Source organism: Lygodium microphyllum, chromosome 4 (genome assembly GCF_053477565.2).
Source record: "Lygodium microphyllum isolate KBCC chromosome 4, Lygodium_microphyllum_v1.1.10, whole genome shotgun sequence".
NCBI classification, from domain to species: Eukaryota; Viridiplantae; Streptophyta; class Polypodiopsida; order Schizaeales; family Lygodiaceae; genus Lygodium; species Lygodium microphyllum.
The window spans coordinates 101,544,362-101,565,601 of NC_141138.1; the positions used below are offsets into that span (position 1 = coordinate 101,544,362).

Genomic DNA, 21,240 nt, shown 5'->3' on the forward strand with positions numbered 1-21,240 from the left:
GTTAATGCAGATTTGCAGGTTGAACATCCAACAAATATTGACCACTGGGTCAGTAAGTCGATCAAAGTGCAAAAACAGCCAAATAGATTTGTTCTTGGAGTAAACTATGTGGCTGATTATGTCATGTTAACAGATTGTGGTGAACCGTTGTGCTTCCAGGAAGCAATGGACAGACATGATAGTAAAAAAATGGCAAAAAGCAATGCTATCAAAAATGGAATCTCTTATGAAGAATGGCACTTGGGATTTGGTACATTTACCAAAGGGATAAAAAGTGCTACTTTGCAAATGGGTTTACAAAATGAAAGTCACTTTTGGTTCTTTGCCAAAGTACAAGGCACGCTTGGTTGCTAAAGGGTACAAGCAAGAACATGGAATTGATTTACATGGTAATGTGTATGAGAAAATCTATATGCAGCAGCCTGACGGTTTTGTTGCAAAGGGAAAAGAGCACATGGTATGTAAACTTAATAAAAGTCTGTATGGGCTGAAGTAGGCACCATGAGAATGGTATCACAAATTTGATACATTCATGCAATCTCAGGGATTTCATCGTTCTCAAGTTGATCATGGCTTATATACCAAGAAGGCAGCATATGGCATCCTTATTCTCTTGGTTTTATATGTGGATGACATGCTAATTGTAGGCAAGGATGTTCATGCCTTGGACTCCTTGAAGCAGAGTCTACACAATAGCTTTGATATGAAAGATCTTGGTGAGGCAAATCACATTCTTGGCATGCGTATACTCAGAGACAAATCAAAGGGTCTTCTTTATCTGTTACAACAAAAGTATATTACGAAAGTTCTGCAACGTTTCAATATGGAGAGGGGGAAAGCTATTAGTGTGTCATTGCCTCCATTCATTTATACTTCATCACCCCACCACTCTTCAGTCATTCTTCACCCCTCTTCCTCCGTCATTAGACACCCTTTCCTTCTCTCACCAGCCCCTTCCATTGCCCTCACACCCCTTCAGGAGGACATTGCGGTTCATGGCTTGTGGCTTTTGACTGCCTTTACTCTTCATCATGTGCTTCAGGCGCCTTGTTTCATCATTAGGCCTTACATTTGGAACATCTTTCACTTGGCCTCACCATCATCTTCGCGGTGTTAACACCCTTCTCCATCAGGCTCCACCTTCACTTGTCTTTTTCAATGTGGAGATCTTCTCCTTGCTTGGTATCATCGTCTCGATGTTGGTGTTAGCATCCTAGCCTCTAGGACTGTCTTTATCATCGAGCATTGGTGATTTCATCACTTGTCTATCACGGGGGCTGTTGGAACCTACGTTTTTGCAGCCTGGCTCCTCCTCCATCACTTGGTGTCACTCGTTTATCTGGGCTGCTCTCCCTGCGTTTGACAGCTCTGACACTCTGGGATTTGCATTTTGTTGCCTAGGTTAGTCCTCGACATTAGAGGATTGCGGTTCGCTCCCTTGACAGTTGTCTTCCACCTTCCAGTGTGATTACTTCGATAGCCCATTGTCGGAAAGACTGCGTTTCGCTCCTGCCAGTGTGTAGATTTCCCATAGGTGTTGCCACCTGATTCAGACAGGACAATGCCTTTATCTTTTGAGCTTCGGCTCTGTTGTATCAACTTTCTTCTCATAGTACGATTTAGTGCATCATCACCATGTTCTTCGTGCTGAGTTTCTCTTCTCTCTTAGTGTTTGCTGTACACACTTTGTGTTACTCCTCGCAAACCCTACTGTCTCTTTGCATTGTCGCTTATTGTGACATGGTATTAGAGCATACTTATTATTTTTGATAGGGAAGTCTTCATGTTGGTAGAAGAGTAAATCTCCTAGAAAGATGAAACCACGAAGGGAGAATGCGCAACCCATCTCACCAGCCCAGGAAGAACCGGTGCAAACCTGTAGGTTAGTCTTATATTGAAATACAAATCCTTTTAAGAGAGATCAGAATCTGCAAAATAGAGGTCAGTAGTGAGATGCTCCAAAGCAAAACAAAAAGTGAAAAGTAAAGCTAAATGAAGAATCAATGCAAGGATTGTGTATGTATGAGTGAATGCAATGGAAGAGCGAAGAAGAAAAGACTAAGGATATGGCCACCATCGTGTACATCCATCGATAGATTGTTGCCAATGAAATGTTTGATGAGGTGGAGAAGTGGTCCGAGATGGATGTGCAGAGGATGACCTAGGAATGGATGCAAGGAGTGGAGTGGGTCAGGAGCTAGTAGACCAATCAACTAAGCCTTTAAGGGTATTGGAAGATATAGATTGTTGGAATTGTGTGTATGTAATGTGTCCAACGGCTACTGGGACATGAGGAGCAGATGGGCAAGTAGTGGGAGGGTTAGCCCCATTGGATTGTCTAGCAAGAGTGGAGGCAGTTGTAGTGGTCTAGTGAGGTTTCTTAGGAGGAAGACTCTTGGCCTTAGGTATGGCAATCCTTGTCCACATGGCGTGATCTTTGGCAGTGCTTGTAAAACCTATTTTGCTTAGGGAGTTATTGCCAAATGGGTTTTGGTTCTTTGGTTTTGTCAGAGGAAGGGATGTCACCCTTGTCTTGGCTTCCCTTTGCATCTTGTGAGTTCTTGCCACAGCCAGTTTTCCCTTGGGAAGAAGAGGCACCTAGACCTCTCTCTGATAAGAATATGTGGAGGACTTCTTGTGGACTTGATTGTGCAGCCGTGCTAATGCAAAAACTAACACTCGAACTCATAGAAGGTTGGCAATGGAGGCAACAAGATAATGTACTGAATGAAAGTATTATAGGCAGCTTATTCAAAAAGAATGTAGCCTGATCATCATCTAACTTCAAGAAGCTAGTAGTGGAAAACTCAGCAAGTAATTGCCTATATTCGGCCAACTTGACTTTCAGATCATTCCCTTAATGGAAAACTCTTGAAGCTCAAAGTCGAGATTGATACGTCGAGTGTGATCTCGTGCCACATAATGGTCAATGAGATGACTCCAAATGCTCAGATGCATTCCAATAACATGGAGGTCGTATGATGGAAACTAACTGGACTTAGTGACCTTTGGCCTCGTAAAGTAATAGCTGCATTGTCATACTTGGAAGGCAGCTTGTAGAGCACAATCCCCATCAGATGAGCTTCAAGAAGAGTAAATTGCATGTTGCGAAGTTGGTGTTGAATCTAGGTCACTTGAAGAGGAAATGATGGAATAATGTTGCTAGACTCAATTTTGATGGTTTGAAGTTGACCATGGAGAATGATGGCCCCACAAGGTTGATGGAGTGGCAGGGAGCATTGTCCATAAGTTGTAGCTTCTCCCACACCTTGGAAGGTGTTCCACAAGCAGTGGCTGTCAGTAGGACTCCCTTTGAGATACATCGAAGAATTGCGGAGTATGCTTTTGACATCATTAGTATCCGAATCGAGGATTGCTTCCTCAAAATTTTCTTTGACCCAACAATATGAAGGAGGAGATGGTTATCGAGGATCAGAAGATCTTGAAATAAGACACCATAGCTACTACTTCACAAATCAAGCTTTCATAACCGCACTCCAAGTCAAATAGTTAGGGCCTTTGAGCTTATTGTTAGTAGAAGAATAGGGAGGAGCCATTGAATGATGAAATTAAGATAGAAGCAAAGAAATGGGTACAAGAGAGTACTTGAGGCATGCAAAAACCAAAGGTTCAACAGCTTGAGCAACATAGGTCAAATTGGCAGAGTGAATTGTGATAACTAAATGAAGAGAATATAGTGCACAAACACGACAACCATCACATACGAATCTGCTCTAAAGCAAGAAAGATTAGTTGAAGTAATAACCCAACAATTAAGGAAACACAAGTGTAACCTTAGGAAAGTTAAAGAAAGGAAGCGCAACAGGTCAAAGGCAAAAATGCAAAGTGGGATGGAGTCAAAGCAAGGTGGTGATGTCAGGTGAGGACGTTGGAGCAGAGATGATGGTTGGAGATGAAGAGATGATGGCTGGAAATGCAACTTTATCAGCACACACAATCTGGAACAAACATTGGCCTGCAGTTTCCCCAGCTCAATCGTGAAGAGCCACAGCTAAGTGCACCATTCAGCAGCTCTTGGACCAAAAACACAGGCTATGGTAGACCTGTTGCAGCAGCTCAAAGCAGGGGAAACCGGCAAAATTGGTCATTTGATACCATGTGAGAAAGAGATATAATGTGGAAGCAAAGAAACAACTGCTGAATGCTGAAAGAGGTGAACAAGCAAGCAAGAATGCAAGAACTCAATGAATGATGAAGTGGGTCATGGAATCCATATACCAGAGCATGAAAAGTTGCATACAAGCCATATGGGCTATGGCGACCACCAGAGTGACTCCAGTCTCCCTCTTTCCAATGGATGTGGATGTGCAACGAACGAGAGTGGAGAGGAGGCAGGCCATAGGGCAAGGCTTGAGACAATTTAGCTGAACATAAATGGCTACCCAAATGCCCAAATATAACGAATAAAACCCATGAAATGCACTAATGCTAACATGGCTAGGTTTTGTGCTCTTTACATTCACTCTCTTGTTTTCTGTCTCTCTCTCATAGTTGCATTTTTGCCTTTCCATGCATAGGAGGCGCTTGGGTCTTGGGTTCTGTCTGGAGATGATATGCCATTATCTTTTTTGCACAAACCAAGCTTTCACGATAGTTCTCCAGGTGTGATAGTCAGGACTCTGGAGCCTATCATCTTTATTAGTACTTGGAGGTGGTATAATGGAAAATTGAAAATAGAAAGGAAGCTGAGAAAACGAGAGATCCTTGAAGCCACTGAGAGGTCGATGAGCCAACAGCCAATCACTAAAAATCAACAGTTTTAGTGAAACAGTCAGGCACAAAATTCCAAAAGCATCACAATGTACATCTACAATCAAAGTTATACTCAACAATGCACGGATTTTAGTGTAAGCACTAAATCAACACTGAAAAAGCCCTCTCTTAAGGTACCAATATATAGTGTGAATACAAGTGGAAAATCAGAATGCGAAGAATACAAGTCATTTGAATGGCCTCAAAACTCCATGTTAAGTAAGGTTTTGAAGTTAAAATTGAAAAAATATGTAAAAGGTATGATACATCATCGTCAATAGGTCAAATGTCAGTCAGCTAGGCCAGCGTCAACTACACTGGCAGATTGATGGAATGCAAAACCAGTGACCACATTGTCAGCAGCAGCATGTGGCCAAACTTCACACCAGCCAATGGCAATGTTAATGCAGTCAAATACCAGCAGCTCACATGTACCTCCCATGCCAGCAACATCAATAGACAAATAAGCAACCGTCATGCTATTGATAGAGCAGCAGCGGGCCTGTTAACAGCATGCAGGAACTAAAAAATCACAGCAAACCAATATTGACAGGAACTGTACATCTGATACCATGTGAGAATGTGCAACAACTGTGGTGGAAGTAAACAAGCCAAATTACAAAGATATGTGAAATGGTTAGAAACATGGGAAACAGTACCAAGGCTCAAGGCCCTACTGTCAGGCTCCAGCACTCCCAGGCTATCCCTCTCTTGATGATCATAAGCAGTGATCAATAACGTCCAAGAGAGGCACACTCATATTGTGTGCATGAGATGCCTAGGTCAGCCAGCAAACAAGCCAATACATGTGCCTATATACACACACTAGCCCATGTTACCATGATATGTACAATGCCAACGCCAGCCTGCCTTCAGACTTCAGAACCGTGCCATTTAGTTTTGCTATTCAGCCTATTCCATCCAGATCAAACCATTCTATTGAGACCTTGTAACGTTCTTGTCTTCCTTGAATGGTATACTATTTCACACTTTTTATTGCAGAAAGATGGTGGCATTATCAAGTAAAGCAATCTCAGGAATAGTAATATGAATATGATGGGATTGTGAAGCACATCAATGCTAGTGTTAACGACCTATATTGACATGTCAATCCTAGCAATAGTAATATGAATATGATGGGATTGTGAAGCACATCAATGCTAGTGTTAATGACCTATATTGACATGTCAATCCTAGCAATAGCAATCTCAGTAATATGAATATGATGGGATTGTGAAGCACATCAATGCTATTGTTGATGACCTATATTGACATGTCAATCCTAGCAATAGCAATGCACATTGAATGATTGCGATCTACTATCTGGGAACCCATGGTGTTGGCTCACCATCATTATATATGCTTATAGGGGTGTTGAGTATTCTGCAAGGTGTCATTATTATCCACAAAGGCCATTGTGCCCACAACAAACAACAACGTTTGTTAGAAATCCATGGGAAATTTGGTTCTTACTTGTGACACACAATGCTCCACTCAATTTAGCAAAAGGCTGAACAAAAACTAATACTTATGTTCTTGAGTGTACCTTGTCATTTTGTTGTGTTACTGGATCATGACAGTTCAAATTCATGAAAGGTTATATGCTTTTGCCAGACAGATTCACAACTCTGAGTTGCTTAGAATAATTGAATTTGATAATTAAGACTTAAAAGTCTAATGAAAACTGTATGGATTTAATGTTATGATCATGAAATGCTAAAAGTTTTCCATTCTGCTGATGGGATGTGTGGTTGGTTAAGGCTTCTTTGATATTGTATGGCTGTCTGCGTGCTATTTTGTCTTTCATTATCACCTTTTTAGAAGTTCATGTCAACTTTATACGTCAATATTTTGTGTTTGATGTCTGGCAAAACTTATAACTAGGTGATGTTTGTGTTTTAGACTACTAATTGTGAAGGACGCTTTATGTGTTGGAGTTGTATTTGGTCCTTTGGTCCTTGCCTTCTCAGTGAAGTTGCAGATCTATATCTTATGCTATTTCTCCTTGGTTAATCTTTTACATTCATTATGCAGGGTTATTGCAAAAACATTTGTCAAAGCAAGTTAAAAGAGAAAGGAGACAGGTAGGCAAATCTATTCCATGGGTCTTTCCCATGTAATTAATGTATTAATGGTTAATTTTCCAACCACAGAGATTAAAGGGAACCAGCCATATCTCATGTACTACGTGTTGCTTAGAAACATTGTGGTGGCTGTCCCACAAGATCTCTTTCATAACACCCTTTGCTTGTGCGTCCAGTGAAGGCTAGGCCCAGAGAGTCTTCTAATGGCAAAGATTGAGTGTGCCCCTTGCTAGGAACACACATTGATGGTGATTGAAGGATCTCAGCCTGTCTTCGCAGCAACTTAGTTTGAATCTCCGGTTTTGTTGGCAGTCATGAAAGCTCCATAGGAATGGCAGTGCTTTATCAATGCAGAATTTAGGGTCCAATCAAAAAGTTAAGTTTACAGATTGTTTCTAGGAGTCTCATGGTTGCATTATTTCTGTAAACTCCTGCACAAGTTGCAATATGAGTGACAAAGAAACTTGCACTAGCCAAAACCTAAAATAATTTACAGGACAGTGCATCTATTGAGGCAAATGCTAATCAATCAGAAAATGAGGAAATCCTGAAGTGCCCAGCACATGCCAGGCTCCAATTGGAAAAACTGGAAGGCCATTGAAAACAGAAAAGGCCTAGGCTCGGGGTTGGCTCACTTGTGGAGTTGCTGCCCTAACATAGCACGTCATGGCACGTGTCTCTTGTACATATGGCCAAAACATTCTGTGCCAGCACGTTTTGTTTTGTTCTTTTGAGCTATGGTGATATGGTGGTAACTTTGCTGTTCTTTGTTATTTTCTAAGATGTTTATGCAATGCGATGTTCCTCAACTTTCAAGACTTGTCTTCCTTATGTCCTGGTATTGTTGTCAGAGTGCTCAATTGCATTGGTGATAAGGCATTTATGTTGAGGTGTACACACACTTGGATCACCATGGGCTTTTTCTGTAGAATGATGCATTGCTCTTGTTATGATTGTATTTAGTCGTGTCGTTTTGGTCACTAATTTAACTTGGCTATGACTCTTTGCTTTGTCTGTTGACCCTGTGCTACATCTTTCATAAGAACTAACAAAAATTTGGATATAACAAGCGTATATTGTAATGGAACTCGATTGTATAAATTAGAGGTTCCCAATTCGTTTGTTTGAGAGGTTAGGAAGGATTTCACTTCTGTGTGTATGCAGGATGTAGCTTCTCTGGATTTGCTAATTGTTCCTAATTGTAAATGTAATGCAAAGTGGATGAAAATCAGCCCTTAAGTATTTGATGGATCCACTTTCTTGTATGTGCAGGGATACTTAAAGTTTTCAGAGCACTTGAAACCTCTTATCCTCATCCCATTCGCTCTCCTTTCCTATGGTTAGCACTGCTATTTTTCTGTCACTTTTTTTCCCCTTAAAAAAGAAAAACTTGCACACTAGATGTCTAGTTTCAATGTATGCTTTTTGGCCGTGGTGCTGGCTTTGAGGATGTAGTGTTGTGATTGTTATGAGGGCATGTCTCTTCTAAAGGTTTCAATAAAGTAAGGTTAAGCATTCTGCATGGTTTCGGTTTATGAAAACAACTCTCCGAGCTTCCTTTTTGATCATTTTCATAATTAAGGATTCTCAAAGGCAGTATTAGTTGGGTTTAAGTTAAGTTTACTGGAAATGGTAGAATATTGGAGCCAAACCTTCTTTATAGCCTAATTTCTCAGGGTTTGAAATTCGTGTTATCTAGCTATGCTACATTAGTTTCAAGCTTGCATGCATATTTTTCTGGCAGTATTCTTTGCTAGTTGACAGCTTCACTATTATATTTCGGCTGAATTAAAATGCTTTCTTGGGGTGCAAAAGTTTCAAGTTAATGGCTAGGCTCCTATTTTGTTCTGCATTTGTCTAGCGAGGTCCTGCAGGTGATGCTACAGTAGTCAGCAGTTTAGAAAAGCTTATGTATTGCAAAATATGTTTACTCGTGCTATGTCCTATTTCTTGGCTGTTTATAGAAACATATGGAGTGTCCCCTGGACCTATGAAGTGTCTTGGCTGTTTATAGAGACATATACAAAGTGACTGAAATGGTTTCTGGACCTATGGAGTGTCTTGGCTGTTTATAGAGTTGTATACAAAGTGACTGAAAGGGTTTCTGATATCCATAATAGTGAAGTATGAGTCGCCCTCTCATATTGCAAGCAGTTCTTCTATCTTTCACATGCTATGTGGATGGAAATGTTTATTCTAGTAAGTAATTTCCAGAGGCAGTGGATTTCAAGTTGAGGACTAGTTTTGCTCTTAAGTTGTGTGATCTTAGGTGGACCTTTTATATAGCTGCTATTACAGCAGCTTTTGAGATGCTTGGCTATGTGATGGTATATATGTGGATGGAAATGGTATACCAATAAACAATTGCTGGAGGCAGTGGATTTCATGGAGGACTAGTTTTGCTCTTAAGTTGTGTGATCTTTGGTGGTCTTTTGGCAGCAGTTTTTGAGGTGCTGGACTATGAGATGAAATAAACAATCAAATTAAGGCACTATTTTATTGACAGGGACATCAGCATTATTACTGATCCTTGCGTGGTCTACTAAGTTGAGAGAGCTGGGAGTACCTTTTCTGCTACTTACACGGTGACACTTCCAAATTTGCCATATGCATGTGTAGGGAATTTCGATGATGTTTTCACATGGGTGCAAACATTGCACTTTTGTTTGAGAGGTTTAGGTATCTAGTTTTATTATCCGTTGTTCTTGAGTTTTATATGTTATCTATTTCCTCTTCGTTGTGAAGGTTTGTGAACTGACATGATTTGTCTAATTACAGACTTTCTTTCAGTTTCTTTGTATCTCAAATGTGATGTCTGTGCTGTGCAGCTTGGTGATATTGGTGGAAATAGTGTGGACAGGGGCTATTATTGGCTTGTACTTGTGTATGTTCCAATCTATCTGGTCTAAGTCAAAGTCAAAGTTTAAAAACCAGTTTACAGGCTAACTTGGCATTTGAAACTGGTTGTTTTTTGTAATTAAACATCACCAATGGTTGTATGCAGGGCAAATACGTTGGCACAATTTGTCAAGTCTGCAGCCAGATGTTATATACAGACTTCACTCTGCTATACAGCCACCAACATCATTAGGCGATCTAAGGTTAGCAAGTCCACTGTAGTATGGCCGTAGATTTAAGGTTAGCGGTTCACCGTAGTATGCTGCCCCTAGATTGTTCATAGTTACTTTTATGGTTGGAAAGAGACACATATCAGATTTGTAGGATGTACTGTGAGGATCATAGGAATTTTCACATATTTTGTATAGTCAATATTCATGCTGATGCGATAACTTCTGGTTTTCAATGATTATCAAGAGGTTTTAGATTGAATCAGTCCCTTTTCATTCCTGCGAGTCTGTCTTGCGTTCCCATGTGTTAGAACCTCTGCAGTTCTTCATCTTGCCTATGATACAACTGTCCAGAACAGGGTTGCACTCGTATGTCGTATGGACAGGCTTTACCATAAGGTACTGTATGGATTCTATTAGAAAAAACAGGTTTTTCCCCCCTTCCCGATAGGAACCATTGCGGCACTATTAGCCATTTCTGACAGTTTTGTGACGGTTTTCTTGATTGGTTTAACTTTTTCACCTTGGCTCTCTACTTGATGATGATGGTAATGTCATTAGTGAGGATGAGCCCAAGAGTTTCTCATCTGAGCAACCTTTGTTAGCATGTCTATAAGAACCATGATAGAGTTGTACCCTCCTCGAACTGAAGGCAATCCTACTCTGAAACCCATACTAATGAATTTCCACTTCATCTGAGGGATATCAAGAGGTTGAAGTTTGCCTAGCATTTTAACACACTCCGATTTCACTCTTTGATAGCTTAAGCATTCAATGACATACTTTAGTACATCATCTCTTAATTTCTCCTAGTGATAGCACTTTCTTATTGCATTGATGATCTTAGCATAGCCATGATATCTTGAGAATGGAGAATCATGCATCTCCCAGAGTATTTTCTTCTTCAGATCATGGCTAGATTATAACACTTCAAGCATACTGTAGATCTGTACATGCAATGCACATCCTCTTAACAGAATGTAAGATGATCACCTAGTGGTATATTTATCTTTGTGGTTTGCATTAACTTAGAGGTGGACAATGTGCACAGATATCTTGATGGAGGAAGATTGGTTGAGCAGCAAGCACTTTTGTTGTGCTATCAGCAAGATAACCTTCGGTATCTGAGTGAGGAGGTAATAGACAATGATAATAATACATTTCGTAACTGTGAGAAGGAAGATGTGCATACTTTGGGCAGGACAGAGTTTAATCTGTACTTGCTTAACCTTGGCAGAACAGATTATGCGCCTGCAAGAGAGTCTAAGTAAATATGAACGGTCACAAGATGGTGCTCCACAGGTAATATTTGTCTGTACTTCATAAAAGCTTGTGTGTACTTTTTGAGCTTTCACTGAAATAGGCTTTTAGATTCCTGATTTTGTAGCTAAATAAAATGTACTCCTCCTCATGTTTGGGGCAAAGATCCATTGCCACTAATGATGATTCCAGGGATTCTTTTAAATTGTAAAGCTAAACCTTAAGACAAGTTACTAACTTCAGGAGGATATTAATAAACGATCCTTTCTTGAATGACAAGAACAACATGACTTGGAGATCAAGATCATGAAAACTTATCTTATCACTGCAATAGCCACACATTTCCACTTCTTGAATATAAGAAGAGTTGTTTCTAATCTGTTTCTTAGAAGGCAGATAATGTACTAAGCAACTATTTGAGCAAATTTTTGTGAGTTGTTCAATCCCAAAGTGTGATGACTTGGGCCTCTTGACTCCAGGTCAGTCTATGATAGCGTAGACCTATCATCATCACCCTAATCTTGCATGGGCAAAGAAAAAATTAGGCAATGCCTGTATCGTAAAGACAGCACAAGCTCGCTCAAATGATTTGAATTTAAACAGGGAATATATGGCTGTGATTCAGGAATTGAGATGCTTCCACCAATGCAACCAAATCAAATTTCATGATGGTCACTGGGATTGCTTTTTATTCCAAATTATTTGACAATCAAAACTGACTTTATGACATTAATTGAGACCTAAAATACTCACTATCCTCAAAACCAAGAAATACAAATTTTCAGTTAGAATCCAAGTTTATCTGGCATTCTTGATTAGTGTCGATATTTGCTAGTCACCAAAAATTCTAAACTACACGTAGGGAAAGTTTAGGCATTGTTCATATTTCAAAAGAAGCACACAAAGAATAAGAGGTCAAGCATTCTTGATTAGTGTCGATATTTGCTAGTCACCAAAAATTCTAAACTACACGTAGGGAAAGTTTAGGCATTGTTCATATTTCAAAAGAAGCACACAAAGAATAAGAGGTCAAGCAACAATTTATTGGCTTTTGTGTTGTGAGTAATCTACTACTCTTGTATTATTCAGACTCTCTTTGTTCATCATTGATTGGGCTAGGATATTTTGCTAATCACATTATGAGAAGCCTTGATTAAGTTCATTTTAGCTTTGTCGGATTGATGTCAGCTGCATGCACCTACATTCACAGCGAAAAATGAACAGCAAGACAGAGAGAGATTGCTGGAATGTTGCAACCACTATGTGAGCATGATGGAGTGAAAGTACGACCCTAAGGTTCTTATAATACCACACCCTAATGGGTATTCACACAAGGAAAGAACCGTTCTCTAGCAAGAAAATAAAAATGGCCCATGTGCATAGGGGCAGTGTTCACACTAGAATGAGTGGAGAAACATGATAAGTGTAACAAACCTTCTTGGAGTGAATGATGTATACCATATAGGGAATGACAGATACATCCCCAACTGGTAGTAAGCCTAAAGCCTTGTGGAAGGCTTCAGCCTTTTCTCTCTCTCTCGAGCTTTGGTAAATACATCTGCCAAATTGTCCTATGTAGGGACTTATACCAAGTTAATTTCCCTTGCATGCAGTCTCTCTCAGATGTAGTAGAGAAACATTAAGTGTAACAAAACCTTTTGGAGTGAAATATGTGAACACAGATAGGGAATGATAGATCAATCCCCAAATGGTAACAAGCCTAAATCCTTGTGGAAGGCTTCAAACTTTTCCCTCTCTTGAGCTTTGGTAGATACATTTGCCAAGTTTTCCTGTGTAGGGACTTGGTAATACCAAGTCAATCTCCCCTACGTAGAGCCTCTCTCAAACATCATGATAATGCACCTCACTGTGCTTTAGTTCAAGCATGAAACATTGGGTTCCTTGCAGTTGCTATGGCACTTTGAGTGTTAGTTTAGATAGGAGTGGGTGACTGCTGTTCCACACTTATATTGGCTTAAAGATGTCTAAGCCATACACAATTTCAATGTAGCTGTAAATGGTGCCTTGCATTTTGCCTCATAGCTGGATGTGGCCATTATGCTAGACAAGAGGTGCTTGAATCACCAAGCATGACCACTGGCAGACGCTTTGGTGTCAAAACAACCAGCCCAATCACTTGTTATTAACGCATTCAAGCAGGTAGAAGTGTCTCGATGGTGGGATAAGCCCAATGATTGAGTGCCTTTGAGATACTGAAAGACAAGCTTGACTGCTTGGCAAGGCAATGTTTAGTGCTGGGACTTTGCATGAACCATGGTAATTGGAAAACTTGCTGTGTATTGCTTAAATACAGTAGGCAACCAAGAGCGTGCTGATAAACAATTGTATCAAATGGATCTCTGGCATCCTCAAGTGTATATATGTGGCCAGTCTCAATTGGTCTGGAAAAAATGGGCAAAGATTCACTCTCATGCCGATTCAAAGGTGTCGGGTTTCACACACGGCAAAGACACAGATCAAACTCATCTTGAAGAAGAAAGGCTTGTGGTTTATCACAAGTGGTCAAGAGAAGAAGCCAAGGGAAGCTGCACTCTTAGTAGTGTGGGACAAACATGATGATACAGCTCAAGCCATCATCAAGCTAGAGCTTGATGACAGCTACATTCGTCAAGTAGATGCTTGTGAAACTTCTCAAGCAACTTGGAAACGGCTAGATACCTTGTTTGAAGCACAATCCAAATCCTCCAAATATGGGTTATTAATTAAATTCTTTAGGCTTGATATGAAAAGCTTGTTGATATAACTTGTAGGAATCAACTTGAAGATGGATGAAGACATTTGTATTAGTGTACTTCTCAAGAGTCTTCCACACGAATATGATAATGTGTCTACCACATTGATCAACATGCCAAAGCCAAAGCTGGTGGATATCAAAACCTCTCTCCTTGAAGAGAAAAAAAAGATCAAAAGCAAGGGGAAGCAAGTACCTCAAGAGGAGACCAACAACTCCTCTATGTGAAGGACAAAGGAAAGGACATTATTTGTGACTTTTGTAGAAGACCTGGGCATATTGAGAAGTTTTGTGATGCTGGGAAAAGATCTCAAAGAGCATATCTTGCAATAGTCAAAGAAAATGAAGACAACAATGAAGAAGAAGACACTTAAGAGCAAAAGGATAGGACCCATCTGCCCTTTTGTACCTCAAATTCTGATAGACTTTTTTAGATCTTGTGTATATACTTTCCTAATGGTCTTTCCATAAGCTCTTTTACTCCTCATGTAACCTATGTACCACAACCTCTACACACTTAGTGTGGCCTTGTGACATCCTTTAGCTTTATATGGTTGGTTTTTCCATGTCTACACTTAGCAAGGTTCTACTCATAACAACCTCTATATACTTCGTGCTTTTTATGGTTGTGATTGAGGAGGGGTGTTGAGAAATGTGCAATCACACTCTCTTTAGTCGCTTTGTAATGAACAACAAGGCAAAGGAACATACTGCAAATAAGCCTTAGACTAGGAAACTGCATGCATAGTTTATTAAAACCATTGGTAGTTGAATACCATGGTCCCCTTTCACCTTTTTCCACCTACCAATACCACCTACTGTAAACCTATAAAAGACACTCATCCCCACTTCATTTCAACCCATCATTCTCATCCAATTGTACTTGCATTGTGCTTGAGTAATATTAGTTGTTCTCTTTTCTCATTACTTATGGTCCATTATGATTGTCTTCTTGCTAATCAGTGATTCACCATAGCATGTTTCTCAATATCTTTTACAATAGATAAGAAGATAGGGCCCCAGGAAATTTTTTACGTCCTTGGACGTTGGATGGGCCCTAGTAGCATTGATCATAGTGGTCATGAAGCGACTTAGTGTGAATGCGTGGTTTTGTGCACATCATTAAATCTCGCGTCCAATTGCAGGTCGAAGCATTGATACCAATGAAATGTCCCCCTAGGATTCAACCTGTATACGAGACACAGTGCAAGCCATACTCACAATGAAAGGGATTGGACATCCCACTCACCTTCTAACCATAGAGCCATGATCACATCTCAGGGGTTGGTGTCCCATACCATCAACACACCATCCTTGTGTATAGATGCACCAACTAATGGGTTAAGAGTCCAAGAGTGGTGATCACACAAGGCCTTGAGTCTTGTAAATACGACTCAACTACCCTAACCTTAAAGTGCATAGTATGGGACACTACTAGCAAGGGGGGCGGGGGGGGGGGGGGGGCGTGCATGAGGGGCATGCATTGTGAGTGGTGGGTATGAAGGCAAGGTATGTTTCTTGTTTGGTATCTGACTTGGGTTTTGTGGTGGGGCAATACTTGTGCCCAAGGATTTTTGGTGGTTCTGACGATTGGAGTTCAAGGAGTTGCTACTCCAAGGCTATAACAGATTGACATCGAAAGTTGAAACCTTGTAGCCAGATAAGTATCAAAATTTTGATTGGCAGTACTTTTCGTCAATTTCATATTTAATGTTAATGTTATAACTAATTTTAATGTTAATACAATACTAAATGTTGTAATTTAAATGTTTAATGTTTAATGTTAATGTTAATGTTATTGTTTTTGTTAATTTTAATGCTAACATTATGATTTTTGTTAGAGCAAACATTATTGTCAATGTATGATAAAGAGAGAGAGAGACTTAATTCATGGAGAGAGAATGATTGACAAATAGTCATGGAGATAGGACAAGGAGCAGTTGCAAAGACAGAAACATTATTTTGGAGAGATGATGAGGAGGCAGATGGTGTGAGGATGATGAGCGAGTTGTGATCTGCAATCAATTAGAGAGGGAGAGAGAAGCACTTCATTGAGGTGATGCTTGGGGGAGGGGGGATGCAATTTACTATGCCCAGAGGAGGAATAGTTGAACAAATGACAATCAAATAGATGGACTGTCCGTCAGTCAAAAAGACTGTGTCTAAGTGCGTGGTGTAAAGAAATGTCCTAACTCAGAAAACAAAAATGCAATTGTATGACAAAGCACATGTAAAGACTGTATTTTTACATGGTGATTTGCATGAAGACATATATATGCAGCAGTTTGAAGGGTTTGTGGAAAAAGGGAAAGAGAAGATGGTATGTAAACTCAAAAGGAGTTTGTATGGGTTGAAACAAGCACCAAGAGAATGGTATCATAAGTTTGATACATTCATGCAGTCTCAAGGTTTTCATAGAAGTCAGGTGGATCACTGCTTGTAGACCAAGAAGGTAGTAGATGGCAGCCTGATTATCTTGGTCTTGTATGTAGATGACATGCTGATTGCTGGCAGGGATACTCATGCCTTGGAATCACTGAAGCAAAGTCTTCATGGCAGCTTTGACATGAAGGATCTTGGTGATGCAAATCACATGCTTGGCATGCGAATACTTCGAGATAGGTCGACAGGTTTACTCTATCTATCTCAGTAGAAGTATATCTCCAAGGTTTTGCAGTGTTTCAATATGGAGGAGGGGAAAACAATTGGGGTTCCATTGCCTCCATATGTGAAACTTAGTGCAGAGGACAGCCCTACATTTGATGATGAGAAGGCTGAAATGACCAAGATACCATATGCTTCAGCTGTTGGCAGTTTGATGTATGCTATGGTTGCTACACATCCTGACATTTCCTTTGCAGTGGCAGTGGTTAGCAAATACATGGCAATCCCTGGCAAGAAGCATTGGGATGTAGTGAAAGGTATTATGAGATACCTCAAAGGCACAAAGGAGTTGTGCATGTGCTTTGGAAAGCAAAATGCATATTATGTTGTTGGCTTTACGGATGCAGACTATGCTAGTCATGCGGATTGCAGAAAGTCCACTTTTGGGTATATGTTTACTTTCACAGGAGGAGCAGTCTCTTGGATCTCCAGGCTACAAAAGTGTATTGCATTGTCTACTACAGAGGCAGAGAATGTGGCTGCCACTGAGGCATACAAGGAGGCTTTATGGCTTTCACGTCTGGTGGGAGATCTTGGTATCGCAGAGTTACCTGTTCTCCATTGTGATAGTCAGAGTGCTATCATGCTAGCACGAAATCCTGTCTTTCATGTAGAGACAAAGCACATATAGGTGAAGTACCACTTCATTAGAGATGTACTTGATAGCAAGAGCATTAAGCTTGTCAAAGTGCATACAGATGATAATCCTGCAGACCTCACGAAGGGTCTTCCAGCAGAGCGGTTTGCTCATTGTCGACAGATGATGGGAGTTGGATAGATATATTTATTTCAGCTTTGTACATACCTAGACTTAGTTGATTCTTTTCTTCTCTTAAGGCACATTGCCTTTAGGTGGGAGGTTGTTGGGAATAAAGGCCTCGTGCCTTTAAATGTACTTGGGTATGAAGACACCCTTAGCACTTGTACTTACACATATATATCTATCTAAAAACCTAAAGGTACACTCTCGTCATTGTACCTACAAACGTGCTCACTCTCTACTTTGCTCTATCTCACTCTCTTTGTCTCTCACTTCGCGTAATGACTGACTGTCCCGATCTCCGTGCCGGACCCGTCACTACAAATTTTTTGACCCGTGTGACCTTTAAACGCCATTGGGCATATAAACAGCTAGGAGGTTATAGTTTCGTTTGATAATGGCTCTACTCGCACTTTTATTTCTTCTTGCTTGGTGTAGAGGTTATGGCTCCACATGATATGCGTTGACTAAATTTATCGTACTTGATATGTGGAGGGTTTTACTTTGGATCACTGGGATTAAGTGATACTAGATTTAGATCTATGGATTTAACAATACCATCAGATTATGGAATTTTGACTTATGAGTCTTAACCATATCAATGTCATTCTTGGTATGTTATGGTTCTTTAAATATTCCTTTTTGTACATTGACTATGAAAATCATGTGTTTTTTTAAAAGCTTAATGGTCATTTTCATTTGATCGAGATGTAAGCTAACATTGAAAGACGGAAATTAATGCAATCTAAAAAGTTGGTATAGGTTTGCTTGCATATAGAGTTGCAAAGTTACACAAAGTTTATAAAACATGTTAGTTTGAAAAGTAAGCAAGACAATCTTTTTTCGTATGATAGAGGTGTGGGTATGAATAGAGAGTTGCAAAGTTATACAAAGTTTGTGAAGCATGTCAGTTTGAAAAGTAAGCAAGACAACCTTTTTCGTATGATAGAGGTGTGAGTATGAATATTGTTGATGTATGCATATTGATAAAAGGGGGAGTATGTAGAATGTATCTCTTGGTGGCAGTTGCATTTATTGATGATTGCTCTAGAAAGTTGTGGGTGTATTTCATAAAGTAAAAGAGTGAACTATTGAAGCACTTCAAAACTTTTAAGGGTTCTATTGAAACAAAAATAGGCTTGAACTAAAGTATTTTATATCAGATGGAGGGGAATAATACCTCTATAATGAGTTTAGTGTTTATCCTTTGACATTATAGAGAATAATGCATATATGATTTCAGCAATGAAATTTACTTAATGTTTTTCCGATCCAAGTGTTACTGCTTATATTTGTTTTGTTGAAAAAGTTAAATCATCACTTGCAATATAATTCTATTTCTTTTAATAGTAATCTTAATATGAATTCAAATGTAATTGAGTATTTGGATTTGGTATTAGATGAGTATACTGATGTCTTTTTGTTTGAGCCACTCGACAAACTCTTGCTGTCTTGTATTGCTTATATTTGTTTTGTTGAAAAGTTAAATCATCTGACTCTCAATGTAATTCTATTTCTTTTAATAGTAATCTTAATATGAATTCAAATGTAATTGTGGAACCTTAGATCATAGAATTGAGATGTTGCTTGGTAGCCATTCCATCTCTCGGCAACCTTATAAGTTTAGTCGGAAAACAGAATACGAGATAGTTAGGTAACTTTAAGATTATTTAGCCAAGGGTTTTATTGAGCTGAGTAAATCCCCATGGGGCGTGCTTGTCCTTCTCACTAAAAAGAAGCATAGCATGATGTGCTTCTATGTTGATTACAAAGATGCCAATAAGGTGACCATTGAGAATAAGTATCCGTTACCTAGAATGGACGACCTTATAGATTGGCTTTGTGGTGCGCGATATTTCACTAAAGTCGATTTGAGGTCCGGTTACCATCAGATATGGATAGCTTTGTGGGATGTCTCGAAAACTGTATTTTAGATGTGGTATAAATATTATCAATTTTTGGTTCTACTTTTTTGATTGATCAATGCTTTCACAACTTTTCAATAGATAATGAATGACTTATTTTGTCCGTATCTTGAAAACTGGATTCTCGTTTTCGTCAATGATATCCTTATTAATTTGTAGTAAGTCATTGGGAAAACATGCAAAACATTTGCGTATTGTCTTACGTTTTTAAAGACGAGAGCAATTGCTTGCGAAACCATCCAAGCGTGAATTTTTTCACACGAAGTTGTTATATCTTGGTCATGTCATCTCAATCGATGGCATTTGGATTGATCTCGAAAAGGTTGGAGTAGTGCTTGATTGGCCTATTTTTGGGGAGAGAAGACAACTAAAGTCTTTTTTAGGCTTTATTAGCTTTTTTCCGAAAGTTCATAAAAGACTATGCTCAGATTGTTGAATCCATGAAATGTTTGTGCAAGGGTATATGAAGCAAGAAGAAGTACGTTAGTTTGTTGCTTATTTAGACTAGTGAGCTCAATCATTGTTTTAAAACATTGAAACGGTTGGTTGTGACTGCACTAGTGCTGCAAATTATTGATCTGAATAATTCCTTTGAGGTTTGTATGGATACGAGTGATTATGCTTTAGATGCTGTACTTTATCAGGATGATTGGTCTATCACATTTGAGAGCCGTGAGCTTACTGATGCCCAAATATATTATACCACCCAAGAGAAGGAATTATTACCGGTCATCCATACACTTAAAGTATGGTGTTATTATTTGTATGGTGCTTAGTTTATTATTTGGATAGACTACCATTCATTAAAATATATTTGTGATTAGCCTAATCTTTGTGGCTGCAAGGCGAGATGTGTGGAGCTTATGCAAAAGTTCAAGTTTGAAATCAATTATCAAAAGGGTATAACTAATATGGTTGTTGATCCCGTTGTACTGCTGCCAGCCATTGCGCCTCCACTCTTCCCCTTCCTGCTGGCCGCCATCGCGACTCCCCCCCTTCCTGCTGGCCGCCATCGCGTCCCCCCCCCCTCCTGCTCGCCATTGCGCCTCCTCCCCTAGCTTCACCGCCATTATGCCTTCCCTCCTCTCTCTTTCACGCTATGCTCATCTACCCCTTGATGCGCTGTCCCCCCCTCCCCCCCCCAGCTCCTCCTCTTCATGCTTCTTCTCCCCCCGCCTTGTTGGCCGCCAAGAAACCCTTGTGCTATCCCCCCCTACGTTGCTCCCTACATTTGCAGCAACACTCCCCCCTCCGGCATCACAGCTCTAGCCCAGACGAGGTGATGGAGATTGCCACAGACTATTACAGACACCTCTTCCAGCAGGAGACAGCCTCATACGAGGTGATGGAGATTTGCTCTAGCCCAGATGAGGTGATGGAGATTGCCACAGACTATTACAAACACCTCTTCCAGCAAGAGACAGCCTCAACTAGAGGACAACGATGTAGACAGTAGGTTTGGGATCACATCCTGTCCCTCGTCATAGAGATGGGATGCTCCCTCCTAGACCCCTTCACAGACCCTAGCTCCTCCTCTTCACGCTTCTTTCCCCCCCCCCCCCCCCCCCCCCCCCCTTGTTGGCCGCCAAGAAACCCTTGTGCTATCCCCCCCTGCGTTGCTCCCTACATTTGCAGCAACACTCCCCCCTCCGGCATCACAGCTCTAGCCCAGACGAGGTGATGGAGATTGCCACAGACTATTACAGACACCTCTTCCAGCAGGAGACAACCTCATACGAGGTGATGGAGATTTGCTCTAGCCCAGATGAGGTGATGGAGATTGCCATAGACTATTACAAACACCTCTTCCAGCAAGAGACAGCCTCAACTAGAGGACAATGATGTAGACAGTAGGTTTGGAATCACATCCTGTCCCTCGTCATAGAGATGGGATGCTCCCTCCTAGACCCCTGTGAAGGAACTAGAGGAGGCTTTCCATACACAGGACGGGTAG

General features: G+C 40.3%; 1 protein-coding gene across 4 annotated transcripts in view; it reads left to right on the top strand.

Moving 5' to 3' along the window:
- LOC148037394 (protein FIP1-like) overlaps positions 1–21,240 on the top strand; it is an 80,622-nt gene that overhangs the window by 33,392 nt on the left and 25,990 nt on the right. For all 4 annotated transcript variants that reach the window (XR_015690645.1, XM_087676301.1, XM_087676303.1 and 1 more), the window contains exons 5-11: positions 6,808–6,857; positions 8,130–8,196; positions 9,364–9,442; positions 9,686–9,741; positions 9,862–9,958; positions 10,977–11,061; positions 11,168–11,227. Coding sequence is in view for 3 of the 4 variants with exons in the window: in XM_087676301.1 (XP_087532427.1) it covers positions 6,808–6,857; positions 8,130–8,196; positions 9,364–9,442; positions 9,686–9,741; positions 9,862–9,958; positions 10,977–11,061; positions 11,168–11,227 (494 nt within the window). In the remaining variant the exon portion in view is untranslated. The remainder of the gene's footprint in view (positions 1–6,807; positions 6,858–8,129; positions 8,197–9,363; positions 9,443–9,685; positions 9,742–9,861; positions 9,959–10,976; positions 11,062–11,167; positions 11,228–21,240) is intronic.